The sequence below is a fragment of the Salmo trutta genome, chromosome 6 (assembly GCF_901001165.1).
Source record: "Salmo trutta chromosome 6, fSalTru1.1, whole genome shotgun sequence".
Taxonomy (NCBI): domain Eukaryota; kingdom Metazoa; phylum Chordata; class Actinopteri; order Salmoniformes; family Salmonidae; genus Salmo; species Salmo trutta.
The window spans coordinates 30,079,576-30,101,574 of record NC_042962.1 but is presented as its reverse complement, the minus strand read 5'-3'; the positions used below and the strand labels follow the sequence as shown (position 1 = coordinate 30,101,574).

At 42.5% G+C, this 21,999-nt stretch overlaps 2 protein-coding genes across 2 annotated transcripts in view; one reads left to right on the top strand and one right to left on the bottom strand.

The window, feature by feature from the left end:
- Window positions 1-6,732: 6,732 nt before the first annotated feature.
- nom1 (nucleolar protein with MIF4G domain 1) lies at window positions 6,733-14,493 on the bottom strand. Its single transcript, XM_029756136.1, has 11 exons — window positions 13,197-14,493; window positions 12,865-12,977; window positions 12,075-12,270; window positions 11,121-11,444; window positions 10,815-10,925; window positions 10,276-10,446; window positions 9,853-9,974; window positions 9,614-9,746; window positions 8,614-8,745; window positions 8,262-8,371; window positions 6,733-7,971 (listed from the first exon to the last, which is right to left on the bottom strand). Exons 1-11 carry the CDS (start codon window positions 14,145-14,147, stop codon window positions 7,794-7,796), a joined length of 2,541 nt encoding a protein of 846 aa, XP_029611996.1. The 5' UTR covers window positions 14,148-14,493; the 3' UTR covers window positions 6,733-7,793.
- Window positions 14,494-14,560: 67 nt separating this feature from the next.
- lmbr1 (limb development membrane protein 1) overlaps window positions 14,561-21,999 on the top strand; it is a 55,703-nt gene continuing 48,264 nt past the window's right edge. Inside the window, exon 1 of the mRNA XM_029756135.1 lies at window positions 14,561-14,789. Within this exon, the coding sequence (XP_029611995.1) occupies window positions 14,727-14,789 (63 nt within the window). The 5' untranslated portion in view covers window positions 14,561-14,726. The remainder of the gene's footprint in view (window positions 14,790-21,999) is intronic.

Below are 21,999 nucleotides of genomic sequence, written 5' to 3'. Positions count from 1 at the left end.
AGTTTAGAGGTAATTATTTTTCTTTACCTTTATTTAACTAGGCAAGTCAGTCAAGAACAAATTCTTATTTTCAATGACGGCCTAGTGGGTTAACTACCTGGTGGAGGGGCAGAACGACAGATTTTTACCTTGTCAGCTCGGGGATTCGATCTTGCAACCTTTCGGTTACTAGTCCAACACTCTAACCACTAGCCCCATTTTTTTCCCTCCTGGTCTCAGTATAACTTTGATTAATAAAGACTATTGATTTTGTTTGATCAACACAGTCAGGAAGTCTGTAATTTTGCACAGGATGCTATGTTGATGACTAAATGCATATTGTGGTGCGTAACGTACATTGTGCGAACTAGCAGGTTATTTTAATTAGTCACGACGTCATGTCTATATTTAGCAGATCGAATGGCAATCGGATGAGTTCAAGCCTTTGAAAATAATGCTTGTGCATCTGCCTCTACTGATTAACGAGCGGTTTCAAAGGTTTATGAATACGATCCCCTTGTTGGTTTGTTTGCTCTCCCAGCACGTTCGCAAAGATCCAATAGTGCTATTGCGATTCCCATGACCCGACCTGTCAGACCAAGGAGCAAGACAGAATCTTCAAAAGTGTATAATAGCCTACTAACATGTGTAGATTACATGAACCACATACTACAATGAAGGTCTTTCTGGATTAGACTATGTTATATGCAACACAACAATATGCATGCCTTTATGCATCAAATTTATAAAAGGCAACAACATTAAAGGCTACTGAGCTCACTATGGGAAGAAAGCAGAGCTCTTAGTAATTGCAATGGCATTTGTGGCTATGTAATTCAGTCCAGGTTAGTAGTAATGCTATATATACACTAATTAGGCCTACATAGCAACTAAGAAGTTCTATGTCAGATCAATTACATGCATGTAAATATCACTACAGTGCTCCAGGCACGAAGAACATTTCCTTTGCAATATATTCCATTTCTATTAGCCATAATGCCTTTTCTAATATCTCTCTATATCCAACAGCTCTCCTAAGATCCACATGTTTCGGTTGCCTGTTCACATTCACACGCAGTGTCTTTTTGTTCAGGAAACACAGACGTGTTGCGTTGCAGCGATACATTTATAAAGTGTGACGTGTTTAACAGTGTACCATGCTTCTCATTCATGTACGACCAAATGCATGATGCATTTATTTATTTTTTACTGAGAAAATAAGTGTTCCAAAATTTGTTCCAGAGGTTTGGAGTTTCTGTATAGCTGTGTTAGTATTGGTTATTGATTGAGGAGTAATTCCTCACAGCTGAGTTTGCCCAGCTGCGAGGATATAGAGAGAGCGAGCTGCTTTATCAGCTCATCAACACCTCCCAGCCAGGTATTGGACGGGAAAACTCTTTGGGAGGGCAGGTCGGGGAGCAAAGCTTGAGGAAACATAGCTTTGAACAGTAGACAAGAGTCGGTATGTGTCCCAAATGGCACCCTATTCCTTTTGAAGTGCACTACTCTTGACCAGGGCCCACAGGGCTCTCGTCAAAAGCAGCGCACTATATAGGGAATAGGTTGCCATTTGTGATTTACTAGAGTCAGTCTGAATGGAACACACACAGCCAACCATTGATAGGAGCAGTCAACACACAGAAATAGGCAATTACAGCCACTGTACTACAGTGTAAGCGTTATAAAATATTGAGCCCTTAGGCTAATAACAGGCCTAGCTTCTCCATATTTTGTTTATTCCTGTGTGGCTATGTTAGTACTGTATAGTGTTGATTAAGTAGTACGTACTACTGATTATGGGATTACAGACACCTAACTGGCTGGTTGTGTTTGCTATCTGGACAGGTATCAGTAGAACATCTTAGCAGACCCATTACAGCAGGGTCACCCAGGGGTCAATACCAACCTGATGACTCCCACCTGCATACAATAGCCTGTGTGATCTTCACTGACTCGTCTGTCTATTTATTTTTCAGTCACAATCTGCCTCTAGTTGACTCACTGGTTTTACTCTTTGTAAACCACAGGAGGTTGACTCATTCAGATCAGCATGTCATCATGGACGTCTCTTCATGTAACGGTTCAGAAAATGCATGTTTCAACTTTCATCTTCATCAAACCACAGTACATTGGCCTATATAACATCAGACATAACCAATATAATATGCCATCATGGAAGTCAGTCTTTGTAACGGTCCAAGCTATGTATAGGCTATATTTGCACTTTCGCCTTCATCAAAATACATAAATATTAGACATCACAAATAATTTGAGGACGAAGGCACTGCCACTCTCCCAAAGAAGCCATTGTAAGGTCTGGGAGAGAGATGTTTCCTCTGAGTGACCTCTGTGGCCCTGTCTCACCCTCTGGCCACTCAGGCCCACACACAGATTAATGCAAACGTTATTAATGGAGGTAATTATTAGTAGCAGGCATCAAATGTAACGCAATGACTCTGCTATGCGATGCATGCAGCCAATGTTGTCAGAGACTGAATAAAAAACCCAGTGTCCTTTCATTCTGATGGGTAGTCCACACAGAATATGAATAAACATGAGATTAGACATCACAAATACTCATTTACAAACTGTTGATACATTCGAGGGAAAAAAAACACCAAAAGATTGAACAGTGATTCAGTTGGCACATCTGGAAGAAGCTCGTAAACATGGACGCTTGCGCATTGGAAGAAGTCAATAATTTCACAGAGGAATGCTAATGGCGTTGACAACAGATTAGAAAGTGACCTATAAAGTTGGCTATGGACAAGCAGATGCCACTGGCATACACAAAGCCATTCATTTTCTCCTCAACCACAAGTCATGGTTAAGGTTGTTGACAAAGGAAATGTAACTGTGGAGAATTTATAATTGAATATAGGGAGTAGAGTACCACAACCCCTTGTTATTCAGGAAGATGATTTATCAACTAGAGATTCAAACTTAAAACAGGCTTCAATAGACTGCTTTGGTACAATGTAATATTAATATACTGTACCTATAAATACACACAAGTAGTGATGGTCCCGTAAATTCTATATGAATGCTCAGACATTGTTTCACACTGTCCCCGAGAGGATTATTTCTTATAACTATGGTGTCTGCTCAAAACAGACTCCTGGATTGTACGCACCAGACCATGGGTCTCCAACCTTTTCTAGCATGAGAGCTACTTCAATTTTTTTTTTAAAACATGTCGCAAGCTACTCATTTTTTTTCATAGCTTTTAAATAGGCACATTCTTCTCTTATCCTCTACCCCGGGCCGTTGGTGTACAAGAGGTGTGTTTTCTGTCAATATACAGCACCAGTCAAAAGTTTGGACACACGTACTCATTCAAGGTTTTTACTTTATTTTTACTATTTTCTACATTGTAGAATAATAGTGAAGACATGAAAACTAGGAAATATCATATTTGGAATCATGTAGTAACTAAAAACGTGTTAAACAAATCAAAATATATTTTATATTTGAGATTCTTCAAAGTAGCCACCGTTTGCTTTGATGACAGCTTTGCACACTCTTGACATTCTTCAACCAGCTTCATGAGGAATGCTTTTCCAACAGTCTTGAGGGAGTTCCCACATATGCTGAGCACTTGCTGGCTGCATTCCTTCACTCTGCGGTCTAACTCATCCCAAACCATCTCAATTGGGTTGAGGTCGGGTGATTGTGGAGGCCGGGTTATCTGATGCAGCACTCGACCACTCTCCCTCTTGGTCAAATAGCCCTTACACAGCCTGGAGGTGTGTTTTGGGTCATTGTCCTGTTAAAAAACAAATGACAGGTCCACTAAGTGCAAACCAGATGGGATGGTGTATCGCTGCAGAATGCTGTGGTAGCCATGCTGGTTAAGCGTGCCTTAAATTCTAAATGACTGACATTGTCACCAGCAAAGCACCCCCACATCTCTTCCTCCATGGTTCACGGTGGGAACCACACATGCGGAGGTCATCTGTTCACCTATTCTGCATCTCACAAAGACGGCAGTTGGAACCAAAAATGTCAACTGAACAGTTGATGTTGAAATGAGTCTGTTACTTAAACTCTGTGAGGCATTTATTTGGGCTGCAATTTGAAGCTGGTAACTCGAATTAACTTATCCTCTGCAGCAGAGGTAACTCTGTTTCTTCTCATGAGAGCCAGTTTCATCATAGTGCTTGATCGTTTTTGCGACTGCACTTGAAGAAATGTTCAAACTTTCATGTCTTAAAGTCGTTTCTCTTCCCTGTGGCTCAGTTGGTAGAGCATGGTGTGTGCAACGCCAGGGTTGTGGGTTCGATTCCCACAAGGGTCGGGGGGCCAGTACAAAACAAAATGCATGAAAAATGCATGAAATGTATGAATTCACTACTGTTAGTCGCTCTGGATAAGAGCGTCTGCTAAATTATTAAAATGTAAATGTTTGCTTATTTGAGCTGTTCTTGCCATAATGTGGACTTGGTCTTTTACCAAATAGGGCTATCTTCTGTATACCACCCCTACCTTGTCACAACACAACTGATTGGCTCAAATGCGTTAAGGAAAGAAATTCCACAAATTAACTTTTAACAAGGCACACCTGTTAATTGAAATGCATTCCAGGTGACTCCCTCATGAAGCTGGTTGAGAGAATGCCAAGAGTGTGCAAAGCTGTCATCAAGGCAAAAGGTGGCTACTTTGAAGAATCTCAAATATACTTTGATTTGTTTAACACTTTTCTGTTTACTACATGATTCCATGTGTTATTTCATAGTGTTGATGTCTTCACTATTATTCAACAATGTAGAAAATAGCAAAAATATTACATACGGAGTAATAGACAAATGCGTGAAACAGACAGACGGGTAATTTTGCTGGAAATTAATTGGCATAAACTCAGCAAAAAAAGAAATGTCCTTTTTTCAGGACCCTGTCTTTCAAAGATAATTCCTAAAAATCCAAATAACTTCATAGATCTTCATTGTAAAGGGTTTAAACACTGTTTCCCATGCTTGTTCAATGAACCATAAACAATTAATGAACATGCGCCTGTGGAACGGTCGTTAATTAAGACACTAACAGTTTACAGACGGTAGGCAATTAAGGTCACAGTTATGAAAACTTAGGACACTAAAAGAGGCCTTTCTACTGACACTGAAAAACACCAAAAGAAAGAAGCCCAGGGTCCCTGCTCATCTGCGTGAACGTGCCTTAGCCATGCTGCAAGGAGGCATGAGGACTGCAGATGTGGCCAGGGCAATAAATTGCAATGTCTGTACTGCGAGACACCTAAGACAGCGCTACAGGGAGACAGGATGGACAGCTGATCGTCCTCGCAGTGGCAGACCACGTGTAACAACACCTGCACAGGATCGGTACATGCGAACATCACACCTGCGGGACAGGTACAGGATGGCAACAACAACTGCCCGAGTTACACCAGGAACGCACAATCCCTCCATCAGTGCTTAGACTGTCCGCAATAGGCTGAAAGAGCCTCGACTGAGGGCTTGTAGGCCTGTTGTAAGGCAGGTCCTCACCAGACATCACCGGCAACAATGTCGCCTATGGGCACAAACCCACCGTCGCTGGACCAGACAAGACTGGCAAAAAGTGCTCTTCACTGACGAGTCGCGGTTTTGTCTCACCAGGGATGATGGTCGGATTTGCATTTATCGTCGAAGGAATGAGCGTTACACCGAGGCCTGTACTCTGGAGCGGGATCGATTTGAAGGTGGAGGGTCCGTCATGGTCTGGGGAGGTGTCACAGCATCATCGGACTGAGCTTGTTGTCATTGCAGGCAATCTCAACGCTGTGCGTTACAGGGAAGACATCCTCCTCCCTCATGTGGTACCCTTCCTGCAGGCTCATCCTGATATGACCCTCCAGCATGACAATGCCACCAGCCATACTGTTTGTTCTGTGCGTGATTTCCTGCAAGACAGGAATGTCAGTGTTCTGTCATGGCCAGTGAAGAGCCTGGATCTGAATCCCATTGAGCACCTCTGGGACCTGTTGGATCAGAGGGTGAGGGCTAGTGCCATTCCCCCCCAGAAATGTCCGGGAACTTGCAGGTGCCTTGGTGGAAGAGTGGGGTAACATCTCACAGCAAGAATTGGCAAATCTGGTGCAGTCCATGAGGAGGAGATGCACTGCAGTACTTAATGCAGCTGGTAGCCACACCTGATACTGACTGTTACTTTTGATCCCCCTTTGTTCAGGGACACATTATTCCATTTCTGTTAGTCACGTGTCTGTGGAACTTGTTCAGTTTATGTCTCAGTTGTTGAATCTTATGTTCATACAAATATTTACACATGTTAAGTTTGCTGAAAATAAACGCAGTTGACAGTGAGAGGACGTTTCTTTTTTTGATGAGTTTATAATGTTACGTTGGGCTTTTTAACCCAATAGTTGCTAACTAGGAGTGGGATAATGTCAGGCTTTGATTGGATAGTAGACGGGAACTTTGTGTTTCTGAAAGTTTGAGATTGGACACGTGGGGGAAAAAATGCATTTACTTTCAGAATTGCTCGGTAGCTCGCTTTCCACTTGTTGGAGAGCTCTTCACTAGACACCAAATTGAAGAATACACACTGTAACTGGGAAGAACTGTCTGAAGTTGTCAAATAAGAAACGCTCGCTTTCATTTTCCATAGCAAAATATTTTACTACTGTGTACATTAATGAATATGACCCCAGTTTGACTGCTATTGACATTATACAAATAAAGTTAATTAATGCACTGCCATGAAAAAACACAAATGCATTGAGACCCAGTTAACCAGATTAATCAACGTGAAAAAAAGGTTTATTATTGCCTCATGCACCGACAGCGAATGTTTATAAACAGTTTGGAAACATTTGACTCGGTTAATCCTGTATTCATCTGTAAAATACATTTTAGTACACTACATACCATTGATGTATCTTAAAAACTGAATAACATGAAATTTGTACAACGGGGGCAGCAAGTAACCTAGTGGTTAGACAGGCGAGCCAGCAATCGTTGGGTTGCCAGTTAGAATCCTGGGTTAGACGGGAAAAAAATCGGTTGGGAACTGCTCACAACTGGAGGGTTGCTGGTATCAAATCCTCAATGCCGTTACCTGCCTTTGTGCCATTGAGCAAGGCACTTAACCCTCCCCCCACAACAGCTCCCCGGGTGCCCAGTGTGGCAGCCCCCCACCCCCCCAAAAAAACTGTATCTGTATGTGTAGGGATTGGGTTAAAAGCGGAAGCCAACTTTCGATTGGGCCTTGAGTGCAACTGACCAATAAAGTGATCTTAATCTTAAAATATACAGACAAAGGAAATATCCACTGTGACAGTGACTTCAATACATTAGAGTAACTACACTGGAAATATTTTCCACTGTCATGTTCATTAGCATTGCCACTTGATGAAGCCCCTACTTCATTTGGATATTTACAATATCATCAGAAGTCATCTCTGTCGTTTACGAAACGGAGATCATTCAAATTACAGACCACCTTATTTGGGGCAATCCTCAAACTCACACAAAATGGTGAAATCTTTAAAGGAATAGTGCTACTTACCCAGAGTCAGATGAACTCGTAGGTTACTATTTTTATGTCTCTGTGCGCAGTATGAAGGATGTTAGAGGTAGTTTCGCGAACCAATGCTAACGAGCGTTAGCGTAATGACTGGAAGTCTACAGGTACCCTAGCATACCACATTGGCTCGCAAAACTACCTCTTAACCTCCTTCATACTGCACACAGAGACAAACATCTCTTGGGTTTGTTGTCTGTAAAAAACGAGCATGTTTCCCCAACAGGGCTCTTTTGTTCTCCTGGTGTTCTCCCAGGGTCCCATTGTGTGTTTGTGTTTTACAGTTTGAGTTTAGTCTCTTTGGCCTCCATGGCCTTGGTGGCAACCTCGGCTCGCTCTGACAGAAGGTCTGCTTGCTCAGCTGGTCCCTGCGACTGGGCATTCTTCAGCAGGAAGTGACTGATGAACAGCTTCAAACCCTCCCGCAGCATTCCTAGCTTGGGAATTCCCGAAATCCTGACGAGACCGAACACAATGAAAGACATTGATACCAGACTTTTCACATAGTCAAACGTCAGCGGTGCGGTTTTACAGGATAGCCAAAGTACAAGGAGGAGAGGTTTTCATGACTGGGCGAGAAGAAGAATCTGGCCCTGATAGAATTTCTGCTCAACAAATTATAGAATGACTCAGAAAATGTATGCGTGATGAAAACACGTGTTTATCATTGATATACCCTGGCCCGTATGCAAAATGTCATTAACCGGAAACTGAGAAACTGGAATGCGATGCATTACGTCACTCACCTTCCAAATATGTTTGTAAGATCCTCAGTCTCTGTGTCTTTTAACAGCTTAGTCAATACCTGACGCAGGAACTTGACTTTAGGCTTGTCCAACTCACCAAACTCTATCACCTACAAAGAGACAGAGTGAAAGTGTCACCAAAAGTTAATTCGAAGGTAAGTTAGCTAGCTGACGTTTGTAGTGGCAGTTTAAAGAAATCCGAACCATGGATTTGTTTCTCCTGGCCCATAGACTACTTTCAGGGTAAGAAAAGATCTAACATTAGGTTGTAAAATACTGAACTTCCCCTTTAACATTCATCAAATCACTTCCCTATGACCGGATTTAATCTCTATAACATGGTGTGTCAGACCTTGAGTATGGAGAGGGAGAGGCACTTTCTCTGGAGGAAGCGTGTGACCAGCTGGACCAGGTTGCTGAAGGTGCTGCTGGATAGGCTGGACAGGTCCTTGAATTTGTCCCACAGACTGAACTGAAATGTCATCTGGGGAAACATACAACAGAGGATCTGTGGGACTACTGGGGGATTGGAGGATATGGAAGAACTCCAGTAGTCTATCCGTCTCAGAGTACCAGTGCATGTGCAATCACGTTCATTACGATCCAAAAGAAAAAAACAGATCCAACTTCAGCATACCTACTGGGGCGAAAAAAACGCTTTATGAATACGCTTTATGAGAGTCTTTATGAATACGGGCCCAGTATTACAATCCATGACCCATTCCAACCACAGGAGGTTTCTGAAGGGAGAACTACGGAACATAGTGATTGGAATGGCATCAAACACCTGGAAACCATGTGTTTGATACCATTCCATGAATTCAGCTCCGGTCCTTACCACGTTCTCCCCAATTAAAAAGGTGCCACCAACCTCCTGTGATTCCAACCCATTAAATACAGCAAGCAAACGCATAATCCTGATCTAGTCCGCTTGTGAACACCAAACATTTGCACCGGTTCAGATGAAAGCTCTTTAATGGGACAATGGTTATCACTATCAGAGATATGGGCAGTAACCTAAAGGGAAGCTTAAGGGGAAGTGAGGGATTATGACCATTGTCTACTTTCACAGCATGAAACGAAACATCAGAAAGGTGCGAGAGGGAGAAGTGACCCTCCCTTGTTTCCCCACACTGTTGAGGTGAACTGAGGGTCATAGTTGGGTGGCTATAGAGTGAATGTCCCAATCACAACGCTATGGAGCAATTAAGAACCATTAGAATGCCAGGGCAATCATAAAGCTCAGAGTAGGAGACTGTCCATGTTATCTTACTCATTGTGATCTAAAAGGCAAAACTGATTCTAGATCAGCACTCTGAGAGGCTTTATAATTACGGGCACTGTTCTCTTACCTGGAACCGCCTGTCGTGCTCACAGAACTTCTCTCCCAGTACAGCATAGAAGGCATTGAAGCTCTTCTCCTGGAGGCAGCAGTCCATCAGCACGTGGACGATCTCCCTCTCCTGCTGGTCCTTCAGCCCCAGCCTGCACACAGAAAAGAATGCAGTGCCACATATTAAAACGTGTGGCAATGGCTAGCTTGGTATGCAAGCATTTCAATGCTGCAAAAGGGTGGGGAAGCAAAACACACCGTATCAGCTTCTCAAAGGCATCTAGGTAATCCTCGCTGGTCATAATCACGCAGAATATATTTCTCCTGATGTCTGTGTTCATTCTCTGTTTCCGGGCCAGGTCTAAGACCTTGGAGCTGAACTGAGGAGACGGATGAAGGGAAATTGTCATTATGATCAGTAAAATACATTGAAAATGCTGTCCAGTTCAGAATGGCCACTCAAATGTTAATACGAAAGAGTTACTGTAATGATTTAGTGAAGCAACAAGGGCCATATGTATCAAACATCTCAGAGTGGTCGTGCTGATATAGGATCAGGTCCGCCCCTGTCAATATAATCTTATTCGTTTTGATCTAAAACACTAAACTGTTCCTAAACCAGCACGCCTACTCTGAGACACTTGATGCATACGGCCCCAGATCTTTTAGGGTTTTTAGTACCTTTCCTTCTGCAGTAGTCTGTTTTGAGGTCTTGTTGCCCTGGTCACCTATCATGGGGACCCCGGACCACGATGAACCCACGATCCACCAGCGGCCCACCTGCTCTGCAGCCAGGAGGTTCTCCAGAGAGACCCTCAGCTTCACATCACTGCCCCCCGAACTCTGGTGAATCTGAACTCAACAGTTACAACTCATTCACGTAACGCTCTGGGGTGAAGTTTCCCCTAAATAGAGCTCTAGGATCAATTTCTCCTTACCCAATCCCAACCTTCAATGTTAGTGGAGGAAATGCAAAACTGACCCAAGATCAGTGTCTAGTGGCAACCTCACCCTACTTCTTCATGCTCCCCCTTATCTGGGTGCTCAAACCTATCACATAAACTGCTAAGTGAGATTATAGTGCCCCCTGGCGGTTTTAGCTAAGAACTACCAGGGGAAACGTCAACAACAGAAGAATATTTCATGGCTGAGCAAAGAATGGCTTTGAGGATATGGTATGACAGTTGTAAAGGCATAAGTCAATCAGATCTGTAACCCACCAGAGTTCTCTGTAGCTTTCGGAGTCTCTCAACAGGCTCTGGGTCATAGCCAGGGATCTTCCTCATATCGTTGTTCTTCAGAGCCAACATGGTCTCCAGCATGAAGCGCACCTAAAGATAGAGAAGATATTCAGAAGAGAGTTGGCTTGCTAATACATTTGACTTGCAAGTTGCTCTGGACAGGAGTCTCTGTCAAATGACCAAAATCGAAATGTAAAATGACCCTGGTTGATTAATGTTACCAACAATGAGGTGCGTCTAGACAGCGGGTGATGTTGAGAGTGGTGCTGCTGTGACAAACCGTACCCTATTTTCGTCCTGGAACTTGGTGCCCACACCACTGGCCTTGCTCTGGGCCTCAGAGATGAGTTCTTTCAGCGCAAGGGCATCATCCTTCCGCAGGGCGAAGCCTACGTTCTTCAGCACGAACAGGACCAGCTCAATGTCCTTCTCGGTGAAGGCCCCCACCAGCATCTTCAGGATGTCAAAGATGAGGAGGGCGTGCACCACCTGGAAGTTGTAGAGATGTGCCACCATGGCCACCAGGTTGTCACACTCCTTGCCTTCGCCGGGGCTCTTGTACAACTCGGCGAACTGCCGCACCACCGTCTCCAAGAAATTAGCCCCTACCTGCAAAATGGTTCATCATGTCAAAGGTCAGAAAATAGGGCAATGAAGTCAATGGAACCTAGAATGCTGGTGGGCATGTGAATGTGTGTGTGTGGGTACTTACTGATGGGTGGGGAGTAAACAAGACTGAAAGAGATAATGCTAATAGGAAGGTGTGAATTGCTTCTTCTCCCATTCATCAAAAGGGGAGGAATTAGGTTATAAAGGAACTGGAGACAAGTCACACTGAGGACGCAAATCAAACAAACCACAAGCTAATGGCCTTTCACAGGTTAAATGGTTACTCCTTTTCTCACACCGACTGTTACAAAATACTATTTTCTTCTTCCCGTGCTCTTATCAGAAGAGCATACGGGGTGAAGTAAAGTTTAACTAAAGGTCACCAAGAGAGAATAGAGGTCAAGACATTTATACCTGCTACCAATCCATTAGGATTCAACTGTCATTTATAGCTGATTGTGAATAGCCCCCTCACTTATAAACTATGTCTTTGTTCCAAATAGCAGCCTATTCCCTATAGAGTGCAACTTTTGACCAGGGGCCTGCACTATATAGGGAATAGGGTGCCATTTGGGACACAGCTGTGTGTGTTGAATGACAGGTAATTGTGTTGATGCGGTTCGAACCTACCTCAAGCCCCACTGTGTGATGCAGGATGCTGACAAGCAGGACGTGTTCCATGAGCAGTCTGTCAGGCATCAGGGCTGGGGTGACACAGGCTGCCAGGAGGATCTCCGTCAGGGTGTCGTTCATGTCCTTCCGGCTGGAGCTCATGTACAGCTCTTCCAGCTGGCCACTGATGGACGCCATGTTGGCCTCACTGAGCCTACGGAGGAGAATGCAGCACAGGACAACAATGTTTGAACCAAGATAGACACCAAAACACAAAACTCAGGGTTGTATGTTTACATTTGACATTTTAGTCATTTAGTGGACGCTCTTATTCAGTGCATACATTTTCATACTGGTCCCCTGTGGGATCCGAACCCACAACCCTGGCGTTGCAAGCTCCATGCTCTACCAACTGAGCTACATGGGCATCTCAGAGTTGGAGTGCTGATTTAGGATGAGTTTTGCCTTTTCGGTCGATTACACTGCAGAGGGGACCTGGACCCGTATCCACAAAGCGTCCCAGAGTAAGAGTGCTGATCTAGGATCTGTCCATATAATCGTATTCATGATGATCTAAAAGCTAAATCTGATCTTAGATCAGCATTCCTACTCTGAGATGCTTTGTGGATACAGGCCCAGATCCGAGATCAGCACTCCTACTCTGAGACGCTTGATACATACGGACCTTGAGCACCCCTTGCACCAAAATATGAATTGTGACAAATCCGGTGTGACAGCAGATAAAACACGGCCAAGGTACATTGATTAGGATGAAAGAGCATATAGTAGTCAAGATCAACACCGTTACCTGTTCACAAGTCCTTTGACTTGTCTCTTCAGTCTCTCCAACTCAGCTCTGCGCTTATCATCCCCGGTGTCCCGTAGGTGAGGAGGCACGTATTTTCCTGCTGACGGGACAGCCTATACATACAGAGTAGTGTTTCATTCTCAGTCTATACATTTAGGGCCGGTTTCCCGGACACAGATTAAATCTAACGCTGGACTAAAAAGTGTTTTCAGCTGAGATTCTCCCCCGAGCTTGATTTCTTTTGTCCAGGACTAGGCTTAATCTATGTCTTGGGAAACAGGTCCTTAAATTTAGCTGAAATTCACAAATTAGATTCTAATTGGGCAACTTACAGTGTCAGCTTTCGGCCCTGCAAGCGTTGAGTCTCCACTCTCAACTCCCTCATCCTTTCCATTTTCTTCTTCCGAAGCTATTCCACCACTCTCATCAATCTCACTTTCGTCATCCTCATCCATTCCATCTTCTTCCTCCTCATCTATCTCATCTTCCTCTTCCTCGATGGCATCCAAGTCTCCATCTCTGTCTAGTTCACTGCCCTCCTCATCCGAGTCATCTCCTTGTTCTTCCTCCTCATCGCCGGACATTTCAGATTCACTGTCTACCAATGTCCTTAATTTCTCTTTGGCAATGTCCATGTCATCATCGCTGTCATGCATTATCCATGAAGCTGCCGATCCAGCATCCAGCACCCCCAAAATGTAATCCAGTCCATCATCAGCGAATGACTGGGGAAGTTTTTTTTTGTTTTTCCTTTTGTTATACCCAAGAGATCGCTCCAACCTCTTAATTTCTCTGTCCTCAGCAATATTTGCTTCCAAAAGAGCTTTCTTTCTTGATTCTTCCAGTTTGTTTCTTTTCTTTTCTTTCTTAGAAGGTTTCTTAGGTCCTTTTTTCTCAGCCTTCTCTCCTGAGGCAGTCTCAACAGGAGTTGACTTGGGTTGTTGAGATACTGGCTCGTCTTTCTTTACTTTTCCATTAACCTTCTTTGTTTGTTGTTTATCAGATAGGGTTGCAACTTCTTCACTGTCACCAGTGGATGCTTTGAGAGCCTTGTAGCCTTCATAGTGATTCTTAATTTTAGCCTTTTTCATCTTTCTTTTCTCCTTACGCATTTCTTTTCTATTTTTCTTCTTAACAAATCTCAAGCCACTGCCATCTTCCGTTTCTTCAGTTTCATCACAGCCTACCTTACTTTTTACAAAGTCGTTAACTGTCATCATATACTTTTGCAATTTACCAGTGTCTTTCTTTCCTTTCCTCTTTGCTTTCCCCTTGCCTTTCATCTCTGCAACAGATATAACTAACTATCGTTAACTCCCTAGCTATGCTATTATTATTACTTGGCGAAAGACACTGACTTTTATAATTAAATTCCTTTCTGTGTCTCACCGAGTTTAAAGCGTTGCAAGAAGCAAACTGGCTTGTTTATGATTATGAAGCAAGAAAAGCTTGTTTATGAAGCAAAGAGGTACCAAAAAGGTTAAAATAAATACAAATATAAAACCTACCAGTCGTTACCTTGGAACACATGAAATAGATAAACAAAACTATCTAAAACGTCAAATTATAGACACGTGTATATTCATGACGGCAGCCATTGTTGTTGACAATCGACCCAGGAAACACAAGTACCGGGGGGAAAACGGCTTCCGGGTCATTATTTTTAGTCGAGGAATGATGATGTAATTTATTTTGGGGCGTTTTTTGGGCGGTGGAAAATGAGCGGACTTCGTTGGAACGGCAACAGTGAGCTTTGGCTGTTATCTGAGCTGTTTTTCTTTTGACCATAGACAGGTTTTATGGACGTCAGTTGTACGACTAGTGTGTAGTGAGGCAATTTACTTGCATTTGCAATATGAAGAATGGAAGAAGACGATGTTACTATCAGAGAACAGAATTTCCACAGTCAAGTTCGAGAATACATTGTAAGTTCGTCTTGCTAGCTTGCTAACGTTTGATATGTGGCGATGCTGCTTACAGCTGACAGGTCAAAACTAGCTAAGCTAACGTTGGCTTGTTAGATAGCAAGTTGCACATAACTACCTACCAGTGCTAATAGTCTAAGGTTACCCACAATGTAAACTGTTGACTATGCGTTCAAAATGTATAATAGTAGTTAACTAGCTAGCTGGTTAGCCTGCTTTTATTTTAGCTCCACAACGATGGTTAGCCACGTTAAATCTCCAAGTTTTTTTTATTTATTTTTGTTTTATTTCACTTTTATTTAATCAGGTAAGCTAGTTGAGAAAAGGTTCTCATTTACAACTGCGACCTGGCCAAGATAAAGCAAAGCAGTGCGACACAAACAACAACACAGAGTTACACATGGAATAGACAAAACATACAGTCAATAACACAATAGAAAAAAGTCTATAGACAGTGTGTGCAAATGAGGTAAGATAATGGAGGTAAGGAAATAAAATGGGTCACAGTGGCAAAATAATGACAATTTAGCAATTAAACACTGGCGTGATAGATGTGCAGAAGATGAATGTGCAAGTAGAGACATTGGGGTGCAAAGGAGCAAATCAAATAAATAACAGTATGGGGCTGCGGTAGTTGGATGGGCTATTTACAGATGGGCTATGTACAGGTGGAGTGATCTGTGAGCTGCTCAGACAGCTGGTGCTTAAAGTTAGTGAGGGAGATATGAGTCTCCAGCTTAAGTGATTTTTGCAATTCGTTCCAGTCATTGGCAGCAGAGAACTGGAAGGAAAGGGTGCCAAAGGAGGAATTGGCTTTGGGGAAGACCAGTGAAATATACCTGCTGGAGCATGTGCTACGGGTGGGTGCTGCTATGGTGACCAGTGAACTGAGATAAGGCGGGGCTTTACCTAGCAAAGACTTGTAAATGACCTGGAGCCAGTGGGTTTGGCGACGAATATGAAGCGAGGGCCAGCCAATGAGAGCATACAGGTCGCAGTGGTGGGTAGTATATGGGGCTTTGGTGACAAAACGGATGGCACTGTGATAGATTGCATCCAATTTGCTGAGTAGAGTGTTGGAGGCTATTTTGTAAATGACATCTCCGAAGTCAAGGATCGGTAGGATGGTTAGTTTTACAAGGGTATGTTTGACAGCATGAGTGAAGGATGCTTTGTTGCAAAATAGGAAGCCGATTCTAGATTTAATTTTGGATTGGAGAGACTTAATGTAAGTCTGGAAGAAGAGTTTACAGTCTAACCAGACACTTAGAATATGTGGACATCTACCAATACCTAAGTCAGGACAGGTGCTGGTAGCGATCGGTTGAAGAGCATCCATTTAGTTTTACTTGCATTTAAGAGTGGTTGGAGGCCATGCAAGGAGAGTTGTATGGCATTGAAGCTCATCTGGAGGTTAGTTAACACAGTGTCCAAAGAAGGGCCAGAGTATACAGAGTGGTATCGTCTGCATAGATGTGGATCAGAGAATCACCAGCAGCAAGAGCGACATCATTGATGTATACAGAGAAAAGAGTCGGCCTGAGGATTGAACCCTGTGGCACCCCCATAGAGACTGCCAGAGGTCCAGACAACAGGCCCTCCAATTTGACACACTGAACTCTATCTGAGAAGTAGTTGGTGAACCAGGTGAGGCAGTCATTTGAGAAACCAAGGCTGTTGAGTCTGCCAATAAGAATGTGGTGATTGACAGAGTCGAAAGCCTTGGCCAGGTCGATGAATACAGCTGCACAGTATTGTCTCTTATCGATGGAGGTTAAGTAAGTTAACTAGTTAAATAACTAGTCATTGTTCAATATGATGGTAGCGGCTACCCAATTAGCTTTCCACATTGCTTGCCTTAATCCATTAGGATTATTATCTTGCTAGCTAAGAGCTAGGACAGTAACAGTTAAACACACTAAACTGGTTCTGATAGAGCTGCCTCTTACATGTTGCTCTCTTGGGCGTAAGGTTGTTGTTCAACTCAAGCTCTCATCAGTCTCGTATTCTAACTATGTAAAACTGAAACTGCTTGACTATGCTGTCTTATGGATGTGTTAATACTTGGTTTCCCAAACTCGGTCCTGCGGACCCCAGGAGATGCAAAATATTTGTTGTTGCCCTAGCACTACACTGCTGATGCAAGTAATCAACTAATCATCAAGCGTCGGTTATGTGAATCAGCTGTGTAGTGTTAGGGCAAAAAAAACAAAACGGGAACCCATTGGGGTCCCCAGGACCGAGTTTCGGAAACGCTGTCCTAATTATAACTTGTTTAGCCTACTTTTGTCACTGGCGTCACACGTTTGACTTTCAAGTGTATATGACTTTAAAGTGTATTTGCAGCTAAACCAGGGTGTATAGGGTTTCTTGCACCAGACAGGCCAGAGCTTGTTATTGATATGTGTGAAGTAATAATGACATGAACTGCAGGATGGCACTCCAATGCCCCCCTACCTTCAGAGTCATTCCATGTCATTTCAGCAAGCCATGACACCCACCATCTCAGATGGTTCTGAAATCGGTTCTGTAGTTAGAAACAGATTAGTATTCCTGCAACATTGTTAAAATTTCATTTCTGTAGAAATTAAGCTAATTGATTGTACCCAAATAGGCCCTTTACATTTTTAGGATAAACATAATATTCAATAAATATAGTACCCAACATCTGATTTGAACCCAACTTATTTTTACTGTTGAGTAAAATGTGAAGAATCCAATAAAATTGTCAAAGCCACTCACGGAACCCATATACCCCACGCCAATCCCACCCCAACTATCAGTATACAGTAAACTGTAAGTTCTCTGTCTGACAAGTACTATCAAATCACATTTAATTGGTCACATACACATGGTTAGCAGATGTTAACACGACTGTAGTGAAATGCTTGTGCTTCTAGTTCCGACAGTGCAGTAATATCTAACAAGTAATCTAACAATTTCACAACAACAACCTTATACACACAAGTGTAAAAGGATGAATAAGGATATGTACAAATGAATATATGGATGAGCGATGGCTGTGCGGCATAGGCAAGATGCAGTAGATGGTATAGAGTACACTAGATACATATGAGATGAGTAACGTAGGGTATGTAATAATTATATAAAGCGCCATTGTTTAAAGTGACTAGTGATACATTTATTACATCCAATTATTAATTATTAAAGTAGCTAGAGATTTGAGTCAGTATGTTGGCAGCAGCCACTCAATGTTAGTGATGGCTGTTTAACAGAATGATGGCCTTGAGATAGAAGCTGTTTTTCAGTCGCTCGGTCCCAGCTTTGATGCACCTGTACTGACTAGAGGTCGACTGATTATGATTTTTCAATACCTATACCGATTATTGGATGTCGGGGAAAAGCCGATACCGATTAATCGGCAGATTTTTACATTTTTTTTTATTTGTAGTAATGACAATTACAACAATACTGAATGAACACTTATTTTAACTTAATATAATACATAAATACTATCAATTTAGCCTCAAATAAATAATGAAACATGTTCAATTTGGTTTAAATAATGCAAAAACAAAGTGTTGGAGAAGAATGTAAAAGTGCAGTATGTGCCATGTAAAAAAGCTAACATTTAAGTTCCTTGCTCAGAACATGAGAACATATGAAAGCTGGTGGTTCCTTTTAACATGAGTCTTCAATATTCCCAGGTAAGAAGTTTTAGGTTGTCGTTATTATAGGAATTATAGGACTATTTCTCTCTATACGATTTGTATTTCATATACCTTTGACTATTGGATGTTCTTATAAGAACTTTAGTATTGCCAGTGTAACAGTATAGCTTCCGTCCCTCTCCTCGCTCCTACCTGGGCTCAAACCAGGACAACAGCCATCCTCGAAGCAGCGTTACCCATGCAGAGAAAGGGGAACAACTACTCCAAGTCTCAGAGCAAGTGACGTTTGAAACGCTATTAGCGCGCACCCGGCTAACTAGTTAGCCATTTCACATCGGTTACACCAGCCTAATCTTGGGAGTTGATAGGTTTGAAGTCATAAACAGCGCAATGCTTGAAGAATTGCGAAGGGCTGCTGGCAAAACGCACGAAAGTGCTGTTTGAATGAATGCTTACGAGCCTGCTGGTGCCTACCACCGCTCAGTCAGACTGCTCTATCAAATATCAAATCATAGACTTAATATAATAAACACACAGAAATACGAGCCTTAGGTCATTAATATGATCGAATCCGGAAACTATCATCTCAAAAACAAAATGTTTATTTTTTCAGTGAAATACGGAACCGTTACGTATTTTATCTAATGGGTGGCATCCCTAAGCTTAAATATTCCTGTTACATTGCACAACTTTCAACGTTATGCCATAATTACGTAAAATTCTGGTAAATTAGTTCGCAACGAGTTAGGCGGCCCAAACTGTTGCATATACCCTGACTCTGCGTGCAATGAACGCAAGAGAACTGACACAATTTCACCTGGTTAATATTGCCTGCTAACCTGGATTTCTTTTAGCTAAATATGCAGGTTTAAAAAATATATACTTCTGTGTATTGATTTTAAGAAAGGCATTGATGTTTATGGTTAGGTACAGTCGTGCAACGATTGTGCTTTATTCGCAAATGCGCTTTTGTTAAATCATCCCCCCTTTTGGCGAAGTTGGCTGTCTTTGTTAGGAAGAAATGGTATTCACACAGTTCGCAACGAGCCAGGCGGCCCAAACTGCTGCATATACCCTGACTCTGTTGCAGAGGTGACACATTTTCCCTAGTTAAAAGAAATTCATGTTAGCGGGCAATATTAACTAAATATATAGGTTTAAAAATATATACTTGTGTATTGATTTTAAGAAAGACATTGATGTTTATGGTTAGGTACACGTTGGAGCAACGACAGTCCTTTTTCGCAAATGCGCACCGCATCGATTATATGCAACGCAGGACAGGCTAGATAAACTAGTAATATCATCAACCATGTGTAGTTAACTAGTGATTATGATTAATTGATTGTTTTTTATAAGATAAGTTTAATGCTAGCTAGCAACTTACCTTGGCTTCTTACTGCATTCGCGTAACAGGCAGGCTCCTCGTGGAGTGCAATGTAAAGCAGGCGGTTAGGTCATTCTGCCCCTGAACAAGGCAGTTAACCCACCGTTCCTAAGCCATCATTGAAAATGGGAATGTGTTCTTAACTGACTTGCCTAGTTAAAAAATATTATATATATATAAAACCAAAAAGTTTTTTGGGTCTAGGGTATCAGGGAGGGTGGAGGTGATATGATCCTTTACTGGTCTCTCAAAGCACATCATTGTGACAGAAGTGAGTGCTGCGAGGCGATAGTCGTTTAGCTCAGGTACCTTCGCTTTCTTGGGAACAGGAACAATGGTGGGCACTGCAGACTGGGATAGGGATTGATTGTATATGTCCGTAAACACACCAGCCAGCTGGTCTGCACATGCTCTGAGGATGCGGCTAGGGATGCCATCTTGGCCAGCAGCCTTGCGAGGGTTAACACGTTTAAATGTTTTACTCACGTTGGCCACAGTGAAGGAGGGTCCGCTACCTGTGGGCTCTCCGTGTTTGATTTGGGAATTCTAAATTCCAACAGAACAAAGTGTATAAACAATATCAAATATTTCAATGTCCTCAAAGCGAGCAAAGAAGTTGTTTAATTTGTCTGGGAGCAAGACGTCGTTGTCTGCGACTGGGCTGGGTTTCTTTTTGTAATCCGTGATTGACTGTCGACCCTGCCACATATATCTCGTGTTTTGAGCCGTTGAATTGCGACTCTACTTTGTCTCTATAGTGACGCTTAGCTTGTTTGATTGTCTTGCGGAGGGAATAGCTACACTGTTTATATTCGGTCATGTTTCTGATCACCTTGCCATGATTAAAAGCGGTGGTTCGCGCTTTCAGTTTTGCACGCATGCTGCCATCTATGGAGCTGCGGCTTGGAGTATACCATCTTCATCCTATGTAATGCTGTGAATCTGATTGTTTTTTCCCCCACGTTCAGAGAACTTACCCGGTGAAGTTTCTTGCATTATTTATACATTATAGGGCTGTGAATTGTCAGGGATTAGGATTGTTTACCGTTAATCTGTAAGTCGCCAGTTTTTTGTGTGCAAATTTACAGTTGAAGTCGGAAGTTTACATACACTTAGGTTGGAGTCATTAAAACTTGTTTTTCAACCGCTCCAAAAATTTCTTGTTAACCAACTATAGTTTTGGCAAGTCGTTTAGGATATCTACAAATTTTTCCAACAATTGTTTACAGACAGATTATTTCACTTATAATTCACTGTATCACAATTCCAGTGGGTCAGAAGTTTACATACACTAAGTTGACTGTGCCTTTAAACAGCTTTGAAAATTCCAGAAAATGTCATGGCTTTAGAAGCTTCTGATAGGCTAATTGACATCATTTGAGTCAATTGGAGGTGTACCTGTGGACGTATTTCAAGGCCTACCTTGAAACTCAGTGCCTCTTTGCTTGACATCATGGGAAAATCAAAAGAAATCATCCAAGACCTCAGAAAAAAATTGTAGACCTCCAAAAGTCTGATTCATCCTTGGGAACAATTTCCAAACGCCTGAAGGTACCACGTTCATCTGTACAAACAATAGTACGCAAGTATAAACACCATGGGACCACGCAGCCGTCATACCGCTCAGGAAGAAGACGCGTTCTGTCAACAACAACAGCAAAGAACCTTGTGAAGATGCTGGAGGAAACGGGTACAAAATGATCTATATTCATAGTAAAACGAGTCCTATATCGACATAACCTGAAAGGCCGCTCAGCAAGGAAGAAGCCAGTGTTCCAAAACTGCCATAAAGAAAGCCAGACTACGGTTTGCAACTGCACATGGGGACAAAGATTGTACTTTTTGGATAAATGTCCTCTGGTCTAATGAAACAAAATTAGAACTGTTTGGCCATAATGACCATCGTTATGTTTGGAGGAAAAGGGGGAGGCTTGCAAGCCGAAGAACACCATCCCAACCGTGAAGCACAGGGATGGCAGCATCATGTTGTTGGGGTGCTTTGCTGCAGGAGGGACTGGTGCACTGCACAAAATAGATGGCATCATGAGGAAGGAAACGTTTGGATGTGTTGAAGCAACATCTCAAGACATCAGTCAAGAAGTTAAGCTTGGTCGCAAATGGGTCTTCCAAATGGACAATGACCCCAAGCATACTTCCAAAGTTGTGGCAAAATGTCTTAAGGACAAAAAAG

Excerpts from the sequence above, each read along its gene's own strand:
- nom1 (XM_029756136.1), bottom strand. The coding sequence starts at position 14,147 with ATGAAAGGCAAGGGGAAAGCAAAGAGGAAAGGAAAGAAAGACACTGGT. Across the intron at positions 12,271-12,864 it reads GTCAAAGGACTTGTGAACAG|GCTCAGTGAGGCCAACATGG; the intron begins GTAACGGTGTTG and ends TCTCCTCCGTAG. Across the intron at positions 8,746-9,613 it reads AGCACGACAGGCGGTTCCAG|ATGACATTTCAGTTCAGTCT; the intron begins GTAAGAGAACAG and ends ATGTTTCCCCAG.